Source organism: Phaenicophaeus curvirostris, chromosome 6 (assembly GCF_032191515.1).
Source record: "Phaenicophaeus curvirostris isolate KB17595 chromosome 6, BPBGC_Pcur_1.0, whole genome shotgun sequence".
In the NCBI taxonomy this organism is placed as follows: Eukaryota; Metazoa; Chordata; class Aves; order Cuculiformes; family Cuculidae; genus Phaenicophaeus; species Phaenicophaeus curvirostris.
The window spans coordinates 3,045,615-3,067,830 of NC_091397.1; the positions used below are offsets into that span (position 1 = coordinate 3,045,615).

Below are 22,216 nucleotides of genomic sequence, written 5' to 3' on the forward strand. Positions count from 1 at the left end.
CATTTTTCATGTAAAATTATGTGTTCCTCTTGCAGTTTAGAGCCATCCCCTCTGCACAGATAAATATACGAGGAGGCCGTTGAAGGGGTCTGTAACATGACTGGGATTTCCCATGTTTTGATTAGATAATATTTCTATATGTGTGCAGGGGTACCTGGGTTTGAATGACTTAATCATCATTTAGCAAAAAATAAATTTCCAACTAGTTTAGGAATTTTTGAAAGGGGCTATTGATATTCCTCAGTGTGAGCTGATAACTTAAAAGAATAAAGCTTGATTTCTCTTGTATTTCAGTTGTCACCAGAGTGGGGAACAACAGAAGTTCCTGAGTTCCCTGGAGAGTTTGTTTCTGAAGATGAATATAAAAGGAAGCTGAGGTGAGCTGACATCATTTATTATTTGCACCCTTGAGTTTTTCTGCCTTTTTACTAAAATGAATGTTAGCATCTGGGTCCCCCCTGCCAGAGTCACTGTCTAAATTGTATTGTGTGAATTCAAAGAAGAGGTTTAGGCTGAACATTAGGAACAAATTCTTCACAGAAAGGGTCATTGGGCACTGGAACAGGCTGCCCAGGGAGGGGGTTGAGTCACCTTCCCTGGAGGGGTTTAAGGGATGGGTGGACAAGGTGCTAAGGGGCATGGTTTAGTGTTTGATAGGAATGGTTGGACTCGATGATCCTGTGGGTCTCTTCCAACCTGGTTATTCTATGATTCTATGATGTAATTCTGGAAGCCCTGTGCTTTCCCAAAAATCCTGAACTTCAGTACCTCTGTACATTGGGGTGCCCCATCTCTGTTTTGTTTCACAAAAATCCTAGACTATCTAAAGAGGGAATGGAAACACACTCAGAAGACCAGCTACAACCTTCTGTTGCTCCCTCACAGCTCAGCACACTGTCAAACGGATCTTTGCTTTCTTGATTGCATAAAGTGGCACTGAAGTTGCTACTGTCTACTTTACATAGATCCTTTTCTTACACGTGCTCTGTTTTGTCTGCCCTAACAGTAGGTGTCACTCCATGAGCAAGACATCTAAGTTTCTGTTATAGTCAGAGGGAATCTAGTCAACACACTCCAGGGAGTCTATTCCTCTGACCAAATATCTCTATTTCAAAGCCTAACATTCTCTCAGCATGTCTAAGATAATTGTGATGATTTCTCTGTGATTTCATTTTCTTGTCTTCCCTTCAGTGTTCTTATTCAAGAGCTGTTGATCTCAGAAGAGGATTACATTCAAGATCTACAGTTCCTCCAGACTCATCACATCAAGTACACCGAGACCTGTCCCAATGTCCCAGGAGCTGTTGCCAGCCAGAAATCCACCATCTTCAGAAATTTTGATGATATTGCTCACTTCCATTACAGGTGGACATTCCTATGTGCCTTCATTTCAGACCAAAGAGTGGCTTACACACCTGGTGTCAGAGACACAGTAACTATTATCACTGTTGAAGGATGTGGAACACTGGTGGTGCTGAGGTGCAAGGGAGCCAACTGTCCTTTTAGGTTAAGAGGTGATGCTGTATCTTAAAGCAGAGTGCAGGGCTAGGATCCTTCAGAGCTTCAAGGCTTCGTGTATCTAGCTTATTTATCAGCCTCTTAAGCAAATTTAATTGAAGAATAGTTAGTTATTATAAAAAGGCAGCATGGTCTTACAGGCACTTCAGTGGTGTCTTCATGGAGACACACACTCGTCTAAAAATAACGCCAGTGTCCATGCATTCAAAACACACCCAGATGTAGCAGGCTGCCCAGGTACAATGCCACAGGACAATGCCTCTGCCTCCTCCAAGAAAGGATTTCCTGCAGATCTGCTGTTCGGAGAGTGAATTCCCAAGGTCCAGGCTGAAGTAATTATACATGTCAGGGAGAGGAGGTGTTGCACGATGTCTTATGCTTTCTGTTGCTAAGAGGCCTCCTTTTGTACCTGGATAGCCTTACTCTCATACAACCTGATCATTCTTATAGGAAGTTCCTGCTAAAAGCATGAGAATCACCCTTTCTTCCTTGTTTTCCTACCCTGTGGTCTTAACTTTTGGGTTGCCTTAAGGGGAGGTGTGTGTCAATAATATCTATGCACAAAGCTCAAGAATCAGTGAGTCTGCAGCATCTTCCCCAACAAATATGTGCTCCCATCAGTTCTGGCAACATCATAGGCAGGAGCAACTGATAAGGAATTTGGGCAGGATGCAATGAAAACTACATAGTTACTCTGGGAAAAGCATTGTTGTGGCACCACTTCTGCAATGAAGAGTACACTTAGGTGGGACTTTCGCTGGCAGAGACATGAGAATAGATTTCCTTTCCCTTTGCTCCTCCTATTTCTCTCTTTTCTCTCTCCCTTTGTTTTTTTCCCAAAAGAAACCTCAGCTGCTAGAGCTGATGTAATTCATCAGCTACTGACACTGCTAAAAATCTTTGTGCATGTGAACCTTTCTAAACATTCTATGTGAAACAGAGCTGGGAATCTCTGTCTTCACTGATGTGAATGGCTCAGTGATCCTTAACCTGAGGAATAAGGATGTGGGGAAAGGTTAACATCCCAACTTAAGCGAAGCCCTTGAAAGTCATCCCTAACTTCCTTGAAGGGTATTTCACAAATTCAAGCTACAGCATCATGTAGATGAAGAGGCATTGAGAGGTTGAATGTTAATGTGTCTCTCGTTTTCCTATAATTTCCATTAATTTGTGTTAACCTGAAATCATCTGATTTAAAGACCAGGATGCTGGGGCTGTGTTCCAGCCTCATTCCATCACCTTCTCCTCAGACGTCCTTTTTACTTTATCTCCACAGTGTCTTCCTCCGAGACTTGCAGAAATGTGACACTGATGATGACGTGGCCATGTGCTTTATCAAGCACAAGGCAGAGTTTAATAAGTACATCCAGTACCTGGTGGGGCGCGTACAGGCTGAGTCGATTGTTGTCAGCAAAGCTATCCAGGATTTCTACAAGGTAAAACAGTCAAAGTACCTGCAGAATAGCCCACTGCATCAAGAAATTTAGTTATTCATCACAAACGTGATCCTGGAAATTATTACTAAAAATTTGGGAGTGGGGGTAATCTGTGCTAAATGTAATAATTTTGTGTTCACTGTCCAGCTCTTCCTGGTAGGTACAATCAATATGGGAACATATTTACATTTTCTTATGCATTTATGAATATTATAAAGATTACACAGATATTAACATGGCTGTGGTTATGTAGTTGTAATTCAGGGGTGTTTTAAAGGTCACCACATTATAAGACCAAGCGAAGTAACGTAAAATGTAAGTATGGATTGGCAAATCCAGTTTCTCTGCTCCATCTGCTCAGGATTGAAGTTTTCTAGTGAAAAGCCACACACAACACTCCAGAACACAAATGTTCATGTATCCTTTGAGTAGCAGCGTAACCTCTCTGACCGTGTCAAGATCCTGAGCACTTTTGTGGTCTCCATGAGCTTCCTACTCACCAGCTAGTCCAGCTTATACTTGCTAGAAAACAAATGTGCACATTCACACCTGTCCCATGCTTGCAGATCACTCAAATTATCAGCACAAGCTCTCAGCCTCCTTAAAGTCCACACCTGGATCCTAGTTCTCCTCCTTGCAGCTAGTCCAGCTTGAAGTTTGCTGGTAAATTGCACACATTTGCACCTATATGCACCAGGTCAGTGGAATGGATAAAGATCCAACCCTATGAATGATGTACGAGCCCATGGATCTCATGACCCGTGCTTCCCATGCCAGGGGCCAGTGCTGAGATCCTCACTCACTCCGGTTGCTGGCATGGCAAACACATGGACTACTCTCAACTGAGATCTGGTACCAGTTGATGGCATTGAGTTTCCTCACTGCTGCTCTCCCACCTGCTGAAAGTGCTGATTTTTCCTGTCACATCATCTGGCTCTGCAATCTCTGGATCACATTGCCCCAGTGTCAATCCTTCACTGAAAAAGCAGATAAATTCAGTATTTCTGGCAGCTTGCAGTCTAAAATGAGAACAAGTTGGTAAAGGATGAGGGAGGGTTATGTATGTCCAAAATATGAGGTAGTAAGATCTGTTAGGGCTGTCCGGTTTTGGCTGAGTTAGGTCTATGAACCAGCATCATACTAGCATTTTCCAGGGAGCAATCTTGCCAATTGTTCTTTATAACAAGTTTTCCTCATTTTTCTCTGTAATTTTTCAGAGATACACAGATGAAATTTTAACTAATGAAGATCCTTCACAGCCACTTATCCCACCGCTGCAGCACTACCTAGAAAAACCCATAAACAGGATCCAGCAGTACCAAACTATAATCAAGGTGAAAAGCCATTGTTATAAGCTTATATATAATAGAGTTATGCTCTGCTTTGCACAGCTTGTGTAGAAAAAAGGGCTTTTTATTTCATATTTCTTGGCTTTCTTTAATGCAGCTACAATTGAAAAAAGGGCTTTTTATTTCATATTTCTTGGCTTTCTTTAATGCAGCTACAAGTAAGACAGTAATCATCACCAGTGATGTTGATCTCTAAATAGCTTTATAAGTGGAAATCCATGTAAAGGTTCACAGTATCCAATCCCATAAAGTTCAACAAACTTTATCTGAATGATCTTTAAATATATGCATATACATATCTAAAAAAAAATGCTTATATGTGTGTGTGTATATATATATATATGAATACATGTGTATATATCATCGAACCATAGAATGTCCTGAGTTGGAAGGGACCCACAAGGATTATCATGTCCAACTTGTGTCCTGCATAGGACAACCCCGACATTCACATTATGTGTCTAAGGGTGTTATCCAAATGCTTCTTGAATGCTGTCAAGCTTGGTGCCACGACTGCATCCCTGGGAGCCTGTTCCAATGTTCCACCACCCTCTGGGTGAAGAACCTTTCCCTAATATCCAACATAAACGTCCCCTGGCAAATCTTCCTGCCATTCCCTTGGGTCCTATCATTTGTCACCAGAGAGAAGAGATCAGCTTCTGCTCCTCCTCCTTCCCTTGTGAGGAAGCAGTAAATGGCAATGAGTTCTCCTCATGTCCATGACAAGCATGAATTTTCTTCATTCTCAGCAACATGTATATTATCAAAACAATTTCCAATGTGTAAGAAATTAACTTACCTGTTTCTTTCCTTGACTTTTATACTGACATTACATTAAGATGAAATTTTCCATTTCTGTAAAGCTTTACCTCGTTCTACCATCATGAAATGTTCCATATTGGAAGTTCTCATCTGTCCTGCTTTCTCAAGTTCTAGCCCAGATCACAAATGAAACTTTCAAAATAGCATTTTCTTAATCACATTTTTTATGGAGACTAGCACTAGTATATTCTGAAGAAAGACTGCTGAAATATTTCTGCGTTCTAGTGTTATGGCAGTGAGAAGTTTAAACAGTTTGAAGAAGGTTCAGATTAACTTCCTAATATTTAACACCTGCTTCCATGTAAACACCAATATCTTAGAGGGTCTTCTGGAAGACAGCGAGCATGCCTTCATTACTTAAAAAGAGGAACAGGAGCAGCTCTCCAAGGAGACCTTATAGCAGCCTTCCAGATAAAGGGAGTCTACAGGAGAGATGGGGAGAGGCTCTTATCAGGGAGTGCAGCAACAGGACAAGAGGGAATGGTTTGAAGCTGAAAGAGGGCAGATTTAGATTAGATATTAGGAATATTTTTTTTCCTGTAAGGGTAGTGAGGCACTGGAACAGGTTGTCCAGAGAAGTCATGGATGCCCCATCCCTGGAGGAGCTCAAGGCCAAGTTGCATGAGGCTTTGAGCAACCTGATACAGTGGAAGACGTCCCTGCCTATGGCAGAGGTTTTAAACTAGATGATTTTTAAGATTCCTTTCAGCCAAAACCATTCTGTTATTCTATAAAATGTGGAAGAAAAGGATAACTGCTATTTCATATTTTTTCTGTCCCCTCTTGTTTTTAATCTAATAATGACAATGGTATAACCATGGTAGAGCACAAGCGAAATGCAATGGATGTGTTTAGAATTGCTTCCAGGGTTGTTTTTTTTTGGTCTTCAGTCACTGAAGTATATCTGGTATTTGTTTCAATTTTGTCTTTGTTTGAAATCAATTGATGTAAGGAAAAGCCAGATTGCCTTGTCAGTGATGCTGCAGAACAGATAGGAAAGAGGAGACGTTAGTAGCTAAATAACACATGGAGATAGAATGGGATAGAAGTAGCTCAGATGAAAGAGCTAGAACAGATATTGAGAAACTCTTTTGCTATCAAGGAAATGTATTTTTTACTCAGACTGCCCAGTAATATTTTCTTAATTTGTCTACAGGAATTAATCCGGAACAAAGCAAGAAATAGCCAGAACTGCACTTTACTGGAACAGGCTTATGCCATTGTGTCTGCACTCTCGCGAAGAGCAGAAAATAACCTCCATGTCTCACTCATTGAGAACTACCCAGGAACCTTGGAAAGCCTTGGTGAACCCATCCGACAGGTAACTGGTATTTCTCAGTCAGTGCTAGTGCTATAGAAACTAGCCTCCACTAGTTTCTAAGTAGCTGTAGGTTCTACAAGAAGCTCCTGAAAAGATCTGAAAGAGTATTTGCTCATCACCTGCCATACTATTAAGAGAGATGGGTGTCCTGGCTTGGTTAAGGTTTGAAGCACCCAAGCACAGATGCTTATGGAGCAATTCACACATAATGTGGTTATATGCCTTTCCCACGAAAGAACAGATTTGTTCTGAGCCCTCACATGATTTTAAAACATTTTAGTTTTTCCTCCTTATCTCTTCTTATTGGCAAGCTACATGGGTCAACCCCTGAAATTAATGGTGTCAGTGGGTTTTCTGTTTGATTTCTCAAGCGTTAGAAGGTCACTGGGCCTTTTCAACCTAGATGTTCTTCCAAAGACCTTAATTTGCTTGGAGTTCAGTACAAGCCAGCATAGTATATGTTGTGTGTGCTCCAAGTGAAAATACTAGATCAATTTATGGATGTTTTTCAATAGTTGTTCACACGTTTTCAAACGATCTACATGCTTTTCCAGGTCTCTTTGATGACACAGATATGCATTTTAGGAACACAGAAGAAAGATGACCCAGCTATTGGGACACTAGTCTAAGTCTTTCAACACCCTTACTCAGATTCGTTTCTTTTTAGACTTACTGTGCCATGTTGGGCAAGTAATTTACTCTGCTTCTTTGTATCCTATGTCTTGCATGGGAATTAGAGCAGATTGCTGAGTGGAATTGTAAGGCTAAATTACAGTGATAATGAGACACTCTGGTGGGTATTCATCCATCCACATTTAGACATTCCTCCTTAAAAAAAACCTAGAAGAGTTTGGTAGATCACACCCCAAGAGCACTTATTTCTCCCTAATGATGCCAGGGAAACTCGTGTCACTAACTGAGCTGTGTATGCCTGAAGGTTTGTTAAATGAATGTGGTGCTCTGGTGAGGAGACCAACTGAGCATATGAAGTGTCTGCATAACACACAGGATATAATTTTCCATTATAATTGGTACTGGTGGAGTACACTTGCTTGACATGAGCCCCGTATTTTTCTGGCAACAAAGAAGGTCAAAGTAATGACAACCACTGTGTGCGCCCTGTTGGTGCTGTCAGTTTGATGCATCACCTTTAGCATTAGAAACAATCTGCTGTGCTGTGATAAAACCGAGATTAATAAGTTGATGAGGTAACAATAAACATTTATTATCTCTTCACTGAAAAATGACGGTGAGACTTCATAGTTGTAATTATTCCAGAGTTATTACTATGTCCTCTTCCTTCTTTTTCCTATCAGGGCCACTTCATTGTGTGGGAAGGTGCTCCAGGAGCTAGAATGGCATGGAAAGGACACAAAAGACATGTCTTCCTCTTCAAAAATTATATTTTGATCTGCAAACCAAAGCGAGACACAAAGACGGACACCTACAGTTATGTCTTCAAGAACATCATGAAGGTCTGATCATCCTCAGCTACCGCATTTTTCTGTCATTTAGAACTTTACTGTTATATCCAGCTTGGACATTTTACTAACCTTTTTGAGCTATTTATTTCTTTCCAAAAGCCTTTGAAGCACAAGTAAAATCTATGTCCAGCTCCAAATCTCCCTGTTAAATCTGTCAGAAACAATCAGAGGCATATCAGAGGTGGATTTTTCTGTGGAGCAATGAGATTACATGTACAAGTATTTATTCATCTCTGTTGCCTTATTGAGTTAACTGCAAGAGTATGAGATGTTGCTGTGAATTTTGCTCTCCATACTTTTTGCTACCATTTGTAGATCTTTGGGTTTTGCAGTCTGTAATGTTGGTAGGAAACTGGAGGAGATTGTGTTTTAGCTATCTGCTACATTCCCAGTGGTTCTCTCTGCTGGCTGTGTCCTTTTTTATTTGTTTGGAAATGAAAAATTCAGAGGATTTCAGCTCATCTTAAGATACTCAGGGCACGGGCAATAAATTGCAGGTAGGGTTTTCGCAATGCAGTAGATGGTCAACTCCAGCAAAATGCAATCAACTAAACAAAAAATCCGTGGAATTCTTGACCAGTAAGGACCTTCTGAAAGTCCCTGTCTCTGTCCTCATTGATGTTCATAGACAGGCTCTATTTTCCATTTCTTGGAAAAGGGATTCTTTTGCCAGAGAGTGCCTGCTTTGTAATTTCTTTTCATGTTGTCCCAAATTGTGTAGTTCCAGGGCCCAACAGCACTGCGCTGTAGGAGCAACGTGTCCCACCCTTGGGATATTCTTTGATGCTGAACATTATTTTGGGAAATGTAGTAATTACTCCCAGGAATATGTCTGTTTGATAACCTAAAAGTCAGGTAAACTGTAAAAAAGGGTAGCACAGTGACCCTGGCTGCTGTTCAGCCAAAGCTACCTTGCACTGCTCACACAATATGAAAAATCTTTAAAAGCAATGCAAGTTGTCCCTTTTGCTGTTGGAGCATCTATTATAGAATCACAGAATCACTTGGTTGGAAAAGACCTTTGAGATCATCAAGCCCAACCGTACCTGTCCGCTACTAAATTATATCCCCAAGTACTTCACCTACCAATCTTTTAAACACCTCCAGGGATTGTGACTCAACCACCACCCTAGGCAGCTTCTACCAGTGCTTGATAACCTTTTCGGTGATGAAATTTTTCCTGATGTCCAACTTGAACCTGCCTTGGAGCAACTTGAGGCCATTCCCTCTTGTACTATAACCCATCACGTGGGAGAAAAGACCAGCACCCACCTCTCTAAAACTTCCAATACAGCTTTAATGGGAATGGCACAACTCATGCCCACTGAAGAGGGTACACACTTGCAGCTGGAGACTTGCTGGCGTTAAATAGTTGTTTCCATTTCAGACCTTGCCTGAAGATGGTTCTAGTCCACGAACCTAGGTCTAGATCTGAACTATCTTGAACTCTGGGGTTTAGTTATGGGATGTTTTGGCTGAAATTCAGCCCTAAGATCACAGGATGTCTGTTGATTTTCTTGTCTTTCTGTTTCACAGCTGAACAACATCGATGTGAATGACCTTGTGGAAGGAGATGATAGGGCCTTTGAGATCTGGCATGAACGGGAAGACTTAGTCCGCAAGTACCTCCTTCAGGCACGTACAGTGAATATCAAGAACTCCTGGGTGAAGGATATCTGTGGCATACAACAGCGGATCAGCGAGCCTTTCTGGAGTGAGTATGGTCCAATATTGCTCAATTATCTTAGTTTTTTCTTGGGAGGAGATTAGCAAATGATGGAGAGAAACCACCTAGGGTCATTTGCAGCCTCTTAAAATGGACCAGGGCTGGGGTTTTTGCTTTAATCACATCACGGACTTCTGTGAATAACAACTTGTGTGACTTGATGGAATGCAATAAGCTTTAATTGGAACAATTCTAGCATTGTTAGGTCCTTCGCCTGAGCTGGGGAAGGCACCTTTATCAGCATCTGGCGTTTGATTCTCTCCATTTACTATCAAGAGTCAGGACTGTATATCACTGAAGTTATTTACTCAACAGAGGTCACACAGGACCTGTACAGATTTTGAGGGGATACCAGGGCAGATGAGTAACTTTCTAATTATTCTTCAGTGTCATAAACCAAGTGTGGAAAACATGGGCTGATGAGCTGAGGAGAGCTGGCTTCTCTTGGCTGTTTCAAGTGATGTGTGTTGCCTTTGATGGGGGATCAGAGTCAGAGGCTGAAGTGGTTGCTCATGTCCCTGTTTTCATATCTATTCGTTTTTGTCAATAAGCAGAGGATGGTGTTTTCCAGCAACATTTAAAAGATGGGTAGATGAGGTGCTCAGGGACATGATTTAGTGGCAGACAGGAATGGTTGGATTCAATGATCCAAGAAGTCTTTTCCAACCTGGTGATTCTATGATTCTATGAAAATAGTCCAGGAAATGTGTGTCACTAGAGAAGAGAAACACAATATTGCAACTTCTAAAATACAGATTCCAGAGTTGGTAATAGAGACACATTCAATGTGGCAGGGATTTCAGAAGGGGAGATGACCAGAGAATTTGGTGACAAAGGCCCACTACATGAAGAGTTTCTGACTCCAGTGAGTCACGCAGTCTCAAGACCTGACCAAGGATCCTACGGGTACCATTATAAAGGCCAGTATCAGTAGGATCCTGGGTCAGGTCCTGAGATCCTACTGGTACAAGTATAAAGGGTTGGGTACTGAATTCTCCACTCCAGACCTCTGTATTTCTGTATCTGGGCACGTGGGTTTGCTATGAATTTTTATCTTGTCATTCAGGCTGCTTCATCCTCACTGTCATTTGAGATTCCACTAATTTTCTATCCACAAAATTTATCAGCAAGGATGCTAAATCTTAATTGTCCAGGTTTAAGCTAAAAATCGTGCCCTTTAGAGAGTAGAGAAATATGGCTTCTTAAAATGCCAGAACAGAATTGGGTTTATCGTACACAGACTGAAAACCAGTCTGGACATTTTATTTAGTGAGGTGTTCTAATGTGATATTCTATCAGAATAATTTTGCATAGTTTCATAAGGCAATAACAAGTTAAAATAAAAGCCCTTTAACAAAGTATAGATTTTATAGTACAGAGATCAGCAGATACTAATTTGGATATCAGGACTGCATTTTAATTGAGGAATTATCTTAACTGCAACAGCTGTGTGTTGTCTGAATAATGGATGTGTTTATTAAAATCATGGCCTAAAATACTTCAAGTTCAGCAATAAATTCTATATTTTTATGGCGTGCATTTATAGCCAAGAACAGATATCTGACAGACTGAATTTAATCTCAGAGAAGCAAGGACAGCACGCCACCTGGAAAGTCATTAGCTGCTAAAATTTCCTGTTCAACTTTCCATTCTGTACCTTACAGATTTGCAAAAATTTTTTCTATTTTTCTCTTACATAGCAGTAACCAAGACTGTGGACAGAGTGCCCCTCCTCCGGACTAACATTTTTATTCTGATATTTTAGTACCTCCAGACTTTGAGGAAGAACTGGCGGACTGTACAGCTGAACTGGGAGAGACAGTCAAGCTGGCTTGCAAAGTTACAGGAGCTCCCAAGCCATCTGTATGCTGGTACAAAGGTATGAGCAGCAAGTCGTTAAAATTTGTTCTCCATCTATATTGCTTTGTGCTAATTGATTAGTGTGTAATCTAAAAGCTGACCACCTATAAATTACCCAGGTCTAGTCTTAAAGTCAGCTATTAAGCAACACAAGTAGTATAGAGCTAATATACCCTACATTTTAAGGTTTGCCCCTTAGCCCATATGAATCCACATCACGTGGTCACTTCTAGGAAATTAAACTTCTTTGAACTAGCTCAGATGTTTCCATGTCATAGCACAGGCAGCTGTGTTGACATACTCTTTCCCCCAGCGTTAATGTACTGCAGAAGAAACAGCTTTGCTATAAGTTTATGGCTTGTAAAGACTGGGAGATGGGGTTGAGAGTTGGAGTTGTTTGGGTTGTTCAGCCTAGAGAAGAGAAGGCTCCAGGGAGACCTTACAGGAGTCTTCCAGCACTTAAAGGGGGCTACAGGAAAGCTGGGCAGGGGCTCTTTATCAGGGAGTGTAGTGATATGGCAAGGGAGAATGGTTTTCAGATGAAAGAGGGGAGACTTAGATGAGATATAGTGAAAAAATTATTTACTGTGAAGGTGGTGAGGCACTGGCATAGGCTGCCCAGAGAAATCACCTGGAGGTGTTTGAGGCCAGGCTGGGTGAGCCAATGAGCAGCCTGAACCAATGGGAGGTGTCCCTGCTCATGGCACGGGGGCTGGAACTGGATGATCTTTTAGGTCCCTTCCAACCCAAACAATTCTATGATTCTAAGTAACCTCCCTTTTTAAAGCACTGAGAGCGGAGAAGACTCAAAATACTTTTTTTGGAGCTTATTTGTCTTTTCTATGAGAGATGAATTCTGAATATTTACAGATGTAACATCTTTAAAGATGTTTCTTTGTCTGCAAATCAGTTCTGTAACTGCACAGCACATACTCTGGAAGAATTTCACTTTCATATGAGGATTGATGATGTATGAAGACACTCAATGGTGCTTTTCCCAGACAATGTTTTGTAGAGAGCTGGACAAATACAAAGAGCTCATTCCTCAACCACAAACATCAACTGCAATAAAGCAAATACAGTTCTTAGTCCTCTCATGAAAAGCTAAATGAAATTCCCACGGAGAAAACATAATTAATGCTCAGCTATTTAAATAAAAATAAATCCCTTTGTCTTGAAGATGGAAAGCCTGTGGAGGTGGATCCCCATCACATTGTAATAGAAGATCCTGATGGTTCCTGCACTTTGATCTTGGACAACCTAACAGGTGTTGACTCAGGACAGTACATGTGCTTTGCTTCTAGTCCTGCTGGAAATGCCAGTACCCTGGGAAAGATCCTTGTTCAAGGTAATATTCTGCACAGGTGTGTTGTTTTAAAGGGGTCTGTAACACAATACCTTAAATATAAATACTGAGACATTCCAGAAGTTCTCTATCACATCTCCTGAATAAGACAGTTCAGTTCTGGAGTCCTCAGCGCAGGAAAGACAGAGATCTGTTAGAGCAAGTCCAGAGGACAGTCACAAAAATGAACGGAGGGATTGAGCACCTCCCATACGGGGACAGAGGGGAGATTTAGATTGGATATTAGGAAGAGATATTTTACTGTCAGGGTGGAGAGGTGCTGGTACAGGTTGCCAAGAGAAGTCATGGATGCCCTATCCCTGAATGTGTTCAAGGACAAACTGGATGAGGCTCTGAGCAACCTGATCCAGTGGAAGGTATCCCTTCCCATGGCAGGGGGGGATCGAATTGGATGAGCTTTAAGGTCCTATCCAACCAAAACTGTTCTATGAGTCTATGATTTTAATAATCTTTTTTTTAAGTGTTCAATGTACAGGTGTAGCAAATTATTCTTAGGTCAAAAAATTTGGTCTTTATTTGGTCTTTATTATATTGTGTGCAGACATCATGAGAATTACCTGGTCAGGTAATTACATTCTTTGTATCTGGTTGTATTTTGAGACACTAGCTACATTTATTCTTGTTTTGCAGTGCCACCACGGTTTGTGAACAAGGTTAGAAATGCTTATTTGGTTGAGGGTGAAGATGCTCAGTTTACCTGTACTATTGAAGGAGCACCTAGGCCCCAAATCAGGTCAGTTCTTCAAGTCACACTGGAACAAATCCCATTTTCCTCTTTTGTGTGGTCAGAAGAGTACCCTGACCAAGGTTATGACCCTTCCTTCCCTGTGTCTTCCGTCTCAATGCTGGCTCTTCCTGATCCCAACATTACTGAGATTCTCAGCAATTTATTCTAGATAGTATTGGGATAGTATTTCTTTATCCTCCCTGCTGTACATTTGAATTTCTTTTACCAGCAACTAATCTAGAATATCAAGACAAAAAGCATAGCATAGCTTCACATGATTGGAAGCCCTTTTTCCTACATGGGCTGATGAGATGCCTTCAGATGCACCTCATAAACCTGTGCAGTGCAGTGCCCACGTGTGATCTATACACTTGTAGACCTGTCCTTCCAGGATCCAAACATCTGTCTGATGTTTACTTCTTGAGTTGTTCGCCCATTGCCCTAATAGACAGATCAGTGAGCTGAGGATTCCTTGGCACCCCATACTTTTTCCTGGCTTATGGTCAGTGTTTTCCATGTGCAGGTGGTACAAAGATGGTGTATTGCTGAAGGAATCAAGTAAATATCAGACTTTTAGTGAACCACGGAGTGGCATAATAGTCCTGGTGATCAAGAACCCTTCCAATGAAGATATGGGACACTATGAATGTGAGGTAAGTTTGGAGAGATTCAAAGATCTGCAGTCTGATGTGATATAGGTAGAAGAATTCATTTCACTGGGAGGGATCCATTGCAAGAGAATAGTGCCTGAGTAATTGCTACCACCTGCCTTATCAATAACATTTATACTAGACAGGTTCTCATAAATTAGATCTGGCTTGTGGACATCCAAAAGCTTCAGAATATTCTGATCTGAGAATTTGGTGGCTCAAACAGTAATAGAGGGAGCTTGTTCTGGAGCTTAAATTCAGATCTAGATCTCTAGAGGAATCTTTTAGAAAGGTTCACAGCATTTTGATGTAACATTCTGCTTCTAGACTGTCTTTAAATTAGAACAGATTCATACCCTACAAAGAAAGTATCCAAAGCCAAAGAGAAAGAAATTATGTCTAAATAGAATAGTAAACCACTACTTGCTCAGCAAACGTGCATGGAAGTATCTAATAAATTAAAATAAATGTGCTGTAAAATATTTTCTAAGAATTAGTCGTAGTCCATACATTCTTTGTAATATAGTAGTAATAAGCTTTCAAGATTTGGCAATAAAAACAGTAGACCTTGATTTAGAAAATTAGTGTGGGTCACCTTACCCAGGTAACAAAGGAAGCTGCTCAGCTCCCAGTGACCTCACAGTCATTTCACAGAAGTGTTCAGGAAGTTTGGTGTAATTTAAAGACATCTTCCATATTTTTTTTGCAAAATCACGTTACCTTGCACTTGCGATCAACTAAGATGCCAAGATCCAGTATTCCCTTGGCTAAGACTCAGTGGATTAATGGATGACAAACAAAAACTCTACTTTTTAACTACCACTTAAAGACATATGGCAGAAATAACTAGCAAAGAACTAGGTTAACTCATGTGTCGTAACTTGTCTGTGAGTGTCATAAGAGCATTATCATGAACTCCACTAAGCAGTAACATGTTCATACAAACTTTAACTTAAGTTTGGGGTCACATCTTTACCCATCTCTGTTGTAGTGTAATTGCAATGAATTTGTGATGTAGTATAGGAAGTTTTTATTATATAAAAGCATCCTGCGTTTCATTCAATATTGCATGATTCTCTTTAGCTAGTGAACAGATTAGGGTCTGCAAAAAGTGGAGCAGAACTTTACCACCACAGCGCTGCAGCCCTGACCCAGGAGAGGAGGGGAGACCAAGCCATTACTATAGAAGGTATGATCCTTGACCAGCTCTGTAAGTAAGTCAGTGAATTACTCTAAAACCATCTCATTGAGGACCGACTTTATTTGCCATCTTATCCATGTTGTTTGTTGGTGTACACGTATCTGTCTGTCTATAAAGATGTGCATGGGTATACTGCAGCTCAGCTCTATACCCATCACCATCTGTTGATTTCCAAACCTGGCAAATCAACTTTGTCATATAATGCTCATAAATGCATTATATGAAAAAGGAGGAGCAAATGAAGGGCGTGTCCCATCACTAGTGAAAGGAAAATGTTTCTGTTCTTGTTGGAATACTTGACAACCTGTGTCAGCCTGGCAGATCATAGAATCATAGTGCTAAAAAACCCAGGAGCCTGTAAGTAAAGCTGCAGGAGTGATTGTTGCTGAAATATCACTGAAGATGGCCTGGAATGATCTAGAAAGTAGAGCTGAGAGTTGTACCTCCTGTGCAATATTAGTTCACTCATTACCTAGGACTGCTCAGATATTAGATACCACATAGTCATAGAATCTATTACTTTTGTTTCTGTGATTCTACTGAATTGGTAGGCTGATAAGGACTTATGCAAAACTACACCTCTTTCCTAACGTCTTTAGGATGTGACTGCTGAAAGATACCTTCTTATCAAAGAGATTTTCACAAGCAGTTTAAACCAGTGGCCACATCTCTGTAAGGAACGTTTCCCGGTGTAGGAAATTGGTTCGTCGTAAATCTTAGAAGTGTCCTTAGCTGGCTGAGCGTGGGCCAGCCAGCGCTGCCTCTCTTAAACAGCTCCCAGCAGCAGCCAAGGGCACATCTCTAATAGACAGTAGATGTCTTCTTGTTCTGGAAGGCAAGAGAAAGGATTAGTATAGGTACAAGCTGTTCCATGCCAGTGAACCTCGGTGTCAGAAAGCTGCCCCAGATGTGGTTAGTGGAGACACAGTCAACAAAAAACAAAGGTGTGTCAAGAGCTGTAGGACCCTTTTTTCCTCATCTTCAGTGTTTTCACATTGTCTTGTGATAATAACAGGGGTTCAAGTGTGCTTTTGGCAGTTTATTATCATCTTCCACTAAGAGCCATTGAATATGAAGACATTCTGACTCAAGAAGCTGCTGTGCAGTAATTGAATGGAGCCTGGAAAAATATCCAGGGTACTCCAGTTTTATTTTTTTTTATCATTTTCCGTAGGCTTCTACTTTTAGCCCTGTCTTAGATAGCATTCTGGTCTGGATGGACCTTTGGGCCAGCCCTCTGTAGACACTAGTATTGTATCATTATATTAAGAGGATTCAGACACAATATCTTGATCTATGTACTCACTTGCCTAGGTTTTATGCTGGTTTTCCTCATACTCCTTTCCCAGAGTACCATCAAATCACTCAAAAGCATTACAGGGAGAATGGTGTTAGTAGTATAACAATGTTTTAATTGTTTCATCAGGATAAACCTTGAAGTACTTGAATGCTTTGTCCTTGCTTTAAAAAAAAAGAGAGAAAAATAAGTTTTATGCAGGATATAGATGAGCACAAAAAAAATCACTGTTAGGGTGGCATATCTTAAAGAAGTTCCCTTGTACCAAAGAAGAAGATGTTATAAAAATAAAAACAAAATTTTAAAAAAGGCTGTAAAATAGTAGTAGGAATGTTGTTCAGTTATTGGGATTGCACATTTATAAATTCAACCCTAAATTACTCACGTGTTGTTATTCCCACAGTCATCAATAAAATCTCATGAGCTTGTTTGAAGAAATATAATTGGAGCTTGACTAGAAACTTCAGAAACACTATGAAATAGTTTTTGATCCATGATGTGCAATTGCTTGAACTTGATAATAGGGAAGGAAATAGATCCTGAGTCACCTCCAGGGAGAAATAGAGGGAAAGCTGCTTCAGGCCAATGGAGTAAAAAGCAGGCTCATCCATGGAGCAAGAGGATTGTTCTGAGCAGAATCACATCAGGAATGCATTTGACATAATGTACTTGACTGAGAAGGGAATTCATTGCTTTCTTGAGAATCAATAACCAGCCTTGATCTACCTATGGAAAAATCAGGTTCATGTGGCAAAGAACTGGAGGACAGATGGATCTCATAAAGGCTTTTCTCTTTCCATCTTTACAATCCTTTCCATCTTTACAATTTGTGAAAATGGGATTATTTGTAACTTCACCACGAGGACAACATTACTGCTATGTGGTACTATTTCAACAGAAAATAGACACTGTGTCTGTTTCCTCACTGCTCACCTGCAGTTTTACCTGATTTATCGTTGGTTCTGCAAAATGACTATCGTTAAGAATCTCCTGAGGCACTCAAGGAGCCTCAGTTGCAACTATTTTAGTGTTTGTCCCCCTGCCTTTCTGTACTGTCTATTGTACTGAACCAAACCTACTGTCACAACGCGGGATACCTTTAGTACAGTGGTTTACGAGCCCTGACCTGCAGTCCAATATTATGGGCCTCAAAATCAAACTTCTCATTAGAGTTAAATTCATATTATGGAATTTGCTCATTCATTGGAAGGACCAAATCCAAAACGGATGGAAACCACTGGACTAATTGTTCCCCTTGTGAGCAGCCGCAGCTTGGGCTGCAAGCCTGAAATACTGAGTTCTGCCTTACGCTACACATGGTCGCTGCACTGAAGTCAATGGAGAGTTGCTTTAAAAATACTTTTTATGTGGGTATTGGAAGAATTTTAATTTTAAAAGAAAGTGTCACTGAAAGAAGATCCTTCTCTTTGACTTCAAATTGACTGTCTGCTTTGCACCTTGCTGCTTAACCTACACATAGCAGAACTGGGTCAATGTGCTCTGTCATCACTTTTTAACGTGTTACCATTGCGATTCATTCATCCCAGGCTCACTAACTTGTCTATTTTTTAAGAAAAACAAAGCCCAGTGTTTTTTGAAAGGCACTGCATTCTCATCTGGGCTGACAGGTCCAGGACATATGATGAGATAATTGATTGTAGGGGAGGAATCAGCTACATAAGTGGAGACAAGCAAAACCATCAAGAAAAAACAGTGCATGCAGATAGAGCCAGGCAACATGAATCTCTTCATAGTCTTGCCTCAGATGCCATGTGGAGCTTTGGGCAAGTTAATTAGTTGCCTTGTTGGCAATACCCATCTTGCATGGAAAAGCTAAAAATTGAGGCTTTCATATTAAAGATTGCTTTAAAACAGAAAGAAGCTTTAAACCTCTTAGTGCTACCCTTCCACTGAAGAAATAGGGCATAGGAGTTTGTCCCTCTCACCTTTATTAAGTTCCCTGGTTGGGGTGATGGTTAGGAAATTTATCTTATTACTTTTATTCCATTGTAATTGTTGGTTAATCTTGGTTTTGGGCTGACCACATGGTTTTCAGTACAAATTCAAAAGAGCACAATGTGCCTGTAGAACCACCTTGGTTGCTGCAGAAACCTTTTTTTTTTTTCAGAGAGAGTGCAAAACACTTATTTCATTCCCACAATTTAGGAAACAGTGTTGTGTCCATGAATTGCTCAGTTTAAGATTAACTTTAGCAATTCATGTTAGATTTGTGCCTCCCCTGTTGCAGATCAGACTCCTAAGCATAGCAGAAGAGGATGAAAGCAAACCAGTGATCCCATGGTTTATGCCAGCAGCATGTACTGATCAGGATAAATAGATTTATGCTTCTGGGAGTGGAAAAAGCAGACATAAAGTTAGTAATAAAGGCCATGGACCATCCTTCATCCATTCAGAGCTACAAAAACTCGCTTATCCTAAATGTTTCCTCACTTGTAATTCAATGATTTAACGTATTAACCAGAGCGGGATCTAGTCCTATAGAAGCACTGGCTCATCCTAATGCTTACAGCTTTTAATTTGCTTCTCAGGGGCTCCTGCTTTGCAAAGCTGTTTTCCTAAATTGCTATTGAACAAGTTGAAATGATAAATCTGGTGCAGAATATTTTCCTCTCGGGGGAAAAAAAAAAAAAAAGAAATCCAAGTTCTCTCATCCTACTTTCATGTGGTTCTATCCTTCACATAGGGTTGCTTAAAACCTCCCTTACACCTTGGTCAGCACATATAAAATGGGTCTGTCATGCACTAAACTGCAAGTCATCAGGAGTCCTTTACTATATGCCATTTACAGCTTTCTCATCCCAGGCCTGCTGAACTTTTGAATACTGAATCCCTGCGGCATCTGCTACATGGAGAAATATTGCAGCAGTGTCATTAGGGAGGACTGCCAGAATATACATTAATAGAGTAAACCTTAAAGAGAACATCTTACAGACATCGGGGGATTTCATTTAATGCATATTTAGTTATCATATAAATACAGTTGTTAAAATAACTGTCAGGAAAACGTCCCAGGGAGGGTTAGGCTGAGTATTAGGGAAAAAAATCTTCACCCAGAAGGTGGTGGAGCACTGGAAAAGCTCCCAGGGAAGCAGTGATGGCACCAAGCCTGACAATATTCAAGAAGCATTTAGACAACACCTGTAGACCCATGGTGTGAATGTTGGAGTTGTCCTGCGCAGGGACAGGAGTTGGATTCGATGATCCTTGTGGGTCCCTTCCAACTCAGGACATTCTATGATTCTATGAATCGTCTAAAACACCTATTTTCAGGTGTATAATCAAATATATAAATTCCTATTTACATCAGAACTGATACTCTTGCTGCTTATGGATTAATCTCATGATGTTATTGGACGAGATTTTCTAAAAGCTGTGAAAAAATAATTGCACGATATTGACCTGAGGGTTCAAAAATTCAGTGAAAATTTCTAATGTGGGTGCAGTAAATTGTTCCAGCACTTAGTTCATCTTCCACCATTGTATTGTTATCAGTCTACCATTTAAAAAAAGGTTTTTAATTATTTAAAAAATATTAACCAAGGAAAGGGAACAATAAACATTTTAAAGGAATTTTTCCCTTTACTTACCCAGGAAGCTACAAATTCAAATTTCCAAACGGATCTTGCTTAAACCCACTTAATTATGCAGCAACTCTTTAGCTTCTGTTGGAAATTATTCCAGATTTTTAAATGCATAAATCAGACACGGCTCTGCAATGAAAACATAGAGCTCTAGGTCACATGCTGACATCAATATTTGTACAAAAATCTTTTTCATTATAATCAGATTTGTTGTTTAACCTAGAGGCAGAGAGAGCCCTTGGAAGTTAAGAGAAAGGAAAATTATATTAAACTATTCCGTCTAATATTGTAATTGTATTTTTAATTTTCAGTCAGTGCTGTTTTGGGGCACTATTGAAAACATCAGCACTAATCATAAGTTATTAAACAAACACTCTAAGTTCCCTGGGCAAGAACTGTTCATGATTTTAAAGAGAGATTTTTAAATTGCAGTTCAGTTTCAATTGCACCACCTGAAACTACCAGAGCTTATTTATTATAGGCTGGCTGGAAGACTACAAACCAATTGATGGGAAAATCACTTTGATATTAAATTAAGGGTTTTTTTAAGAAACTTTTCTAGTCTATTAAATAAAAAGTGGGGCTTACTGTTGTTTTTTCTGCATCTCAGATATGTTCAGCAGTTCAGAGTGTGTTCATAACAGTCTGGATCAAATGGTGTCTTCATTTTATTCTAGCAGATAGGATGGGAATCTGCTGAAAATCTCTATTAGCTCTTTAAACAGCATCTTTCTTATATTTAAAAATGTCAATTTTCAGAAATATTTACAAAATCATTAAATCATTACTTTTCTTTTGATCTTGATATGCATCGACAGCTTCCACATTGTTATGGGATGAGGGTGAGGAAAAAAATAGTAAATTATAGCATAAAAGAAATGGAGTAGACATAGATGCAATGCAGGGCTCTCCTGAGTTTCCTAGGGGATTTTTTTTTATGTTGATTTTCTGTACTGATGAGAATTATGTTAGTTTTCATTGTTATCAGATTGGATTTTGCATCTAGTCCACAAAAGCTCGGTTCAGTGTTTGGGGAAGCTCTTTTTTCTAAGAAGTGAAATCGCAGTTTAAAGAATTTGAGCTCTCCGGGATTTTCCAAATCAAGGCATTTTCAGGTTTCTCACACCTTCACCACCTTATTACAGGAAATAAAAATCTAAAAAAAAAGGAAATTGTTTTCTAGCCTTGACCTGCCAAACAAGAATACCAGAAATTCATGGTAGTATAAACAGATTTTGCAATATTGTTCTCACAAAATATTTAATTTCAAAGCTAAATCATTCACTGTTCAGAAAACACTCTGAATTCTCATTCTTGGTCAGAAACACTAAAGATGATGCTGGAAATAACCACAGAAAGCATGGATGGGATGGTACAGTTATTTGTTTTCACTCCAGTTTATTTTGATTAACTGAGCAAAGTTAATTTAATCATTTCAGCTTTTGCCTCTCTTTAACCCCATGCTGTTCATACTGTTTTCTTTGTAGTCACTGAACAAGAGACTAAAGTGCCCAAGAAAACCATCATCATGTAAGTGCTGATTTTTTTTTTTTTTTTTTTGTAACATTTGTGTTTTGCCTTGCTGCTATGCATGATCCAATAACAAGCTTGTGTTTATTGGCCATGCAAGAGTGTTCACTCCCAACCCACCAGATATCATGGTATTCTGTGCTATGCAAAGTGACCACCTGAAAAAAAACTATATATCTTACTATCCTTTTTGTAAAATAGCAGCACTGGTATTAGACACAGCCTGGGTCAGTTGTTTATTATATTACACGTGAAAAAATTCTGCTGAATACTGCTGACATTACACAAGAGCTTGAGAAGGTAGAGCTTGACTTGAAAAAAAAATGT

The 22,216-nt window shown here is 39.9% G+C and overlaps 2 protein-coding genes across 2 annotated transcripts in view; one reads left to right on the forward strand and one right to left on the reverse strand.

Moving 5' to 3' along the window:
• The window catches only part of C6H1orf35 (chromosome 6 C1orf35 homolog), a 404,048-nt gene that overhangs the window by 269,721 nt on the left and 112,111 nt on the right, over positions 1 to 22,216 (reverse strand). The gene's annotated exons all lie outside the window — the stretch shown is intronic.
• OBSCN (obscurin, cytoskeletal calmodulin and titin-interacting RhoGEF) overlaps positions 1 to 22,216 on the forward strand; it is a 202,336-nt gene that overhangs the window by 139,788 nt on the left and 40,332 nt on the right. The window contains exons 85-96 of the mRNA XM_069859115.1: positions 295 to 377; positions 1,192 to 1,365; positions 2,795 to 2,954; positions 4,172 to 4,288; positions 6,282 to 6,446; positions 7,763 to 7,921; positions 9,467 to 9,644; positions 11,422 to 11,535; positions 12,697 to 12,864; positions 13,513 to 13,615; positions 14,133 to 14,262; positions 15,343 to 15,448. Of these exons, the coding sequence (XP_069715216.1) occupies positions 295 to 377; positions 1,192 to 1,365; positions 2,795 to 2,954; positions 4,172 to 4,288; positions 6,282 to 6,446; positions 7,763 to 7,921; positions 9,467 to 9,644; positions 11,422 to 11,535; positions 12,697 to 12,864; positions 13,513 to 13,615; positions 14,133 to 14,262; positions 15,343 to 15,448 (1,657 nt within the window). The remainder of the gene's footprint in view (positions 1 to 294; positions 378 to 1,191; positions 1,366 to 2,794; positions 2,955 to 4,171; positions 4,289 to 6,281; positions 6,447 to 7,762; positions 7,922 to 9,466; positions 9,645 to 11,421; positions 11,536 to 12,696; positions 12,865 to 13,512; positions 13,616 to 14,132; positions 14,263 to 15,342; positions 15,449 to 22,216) is intronic.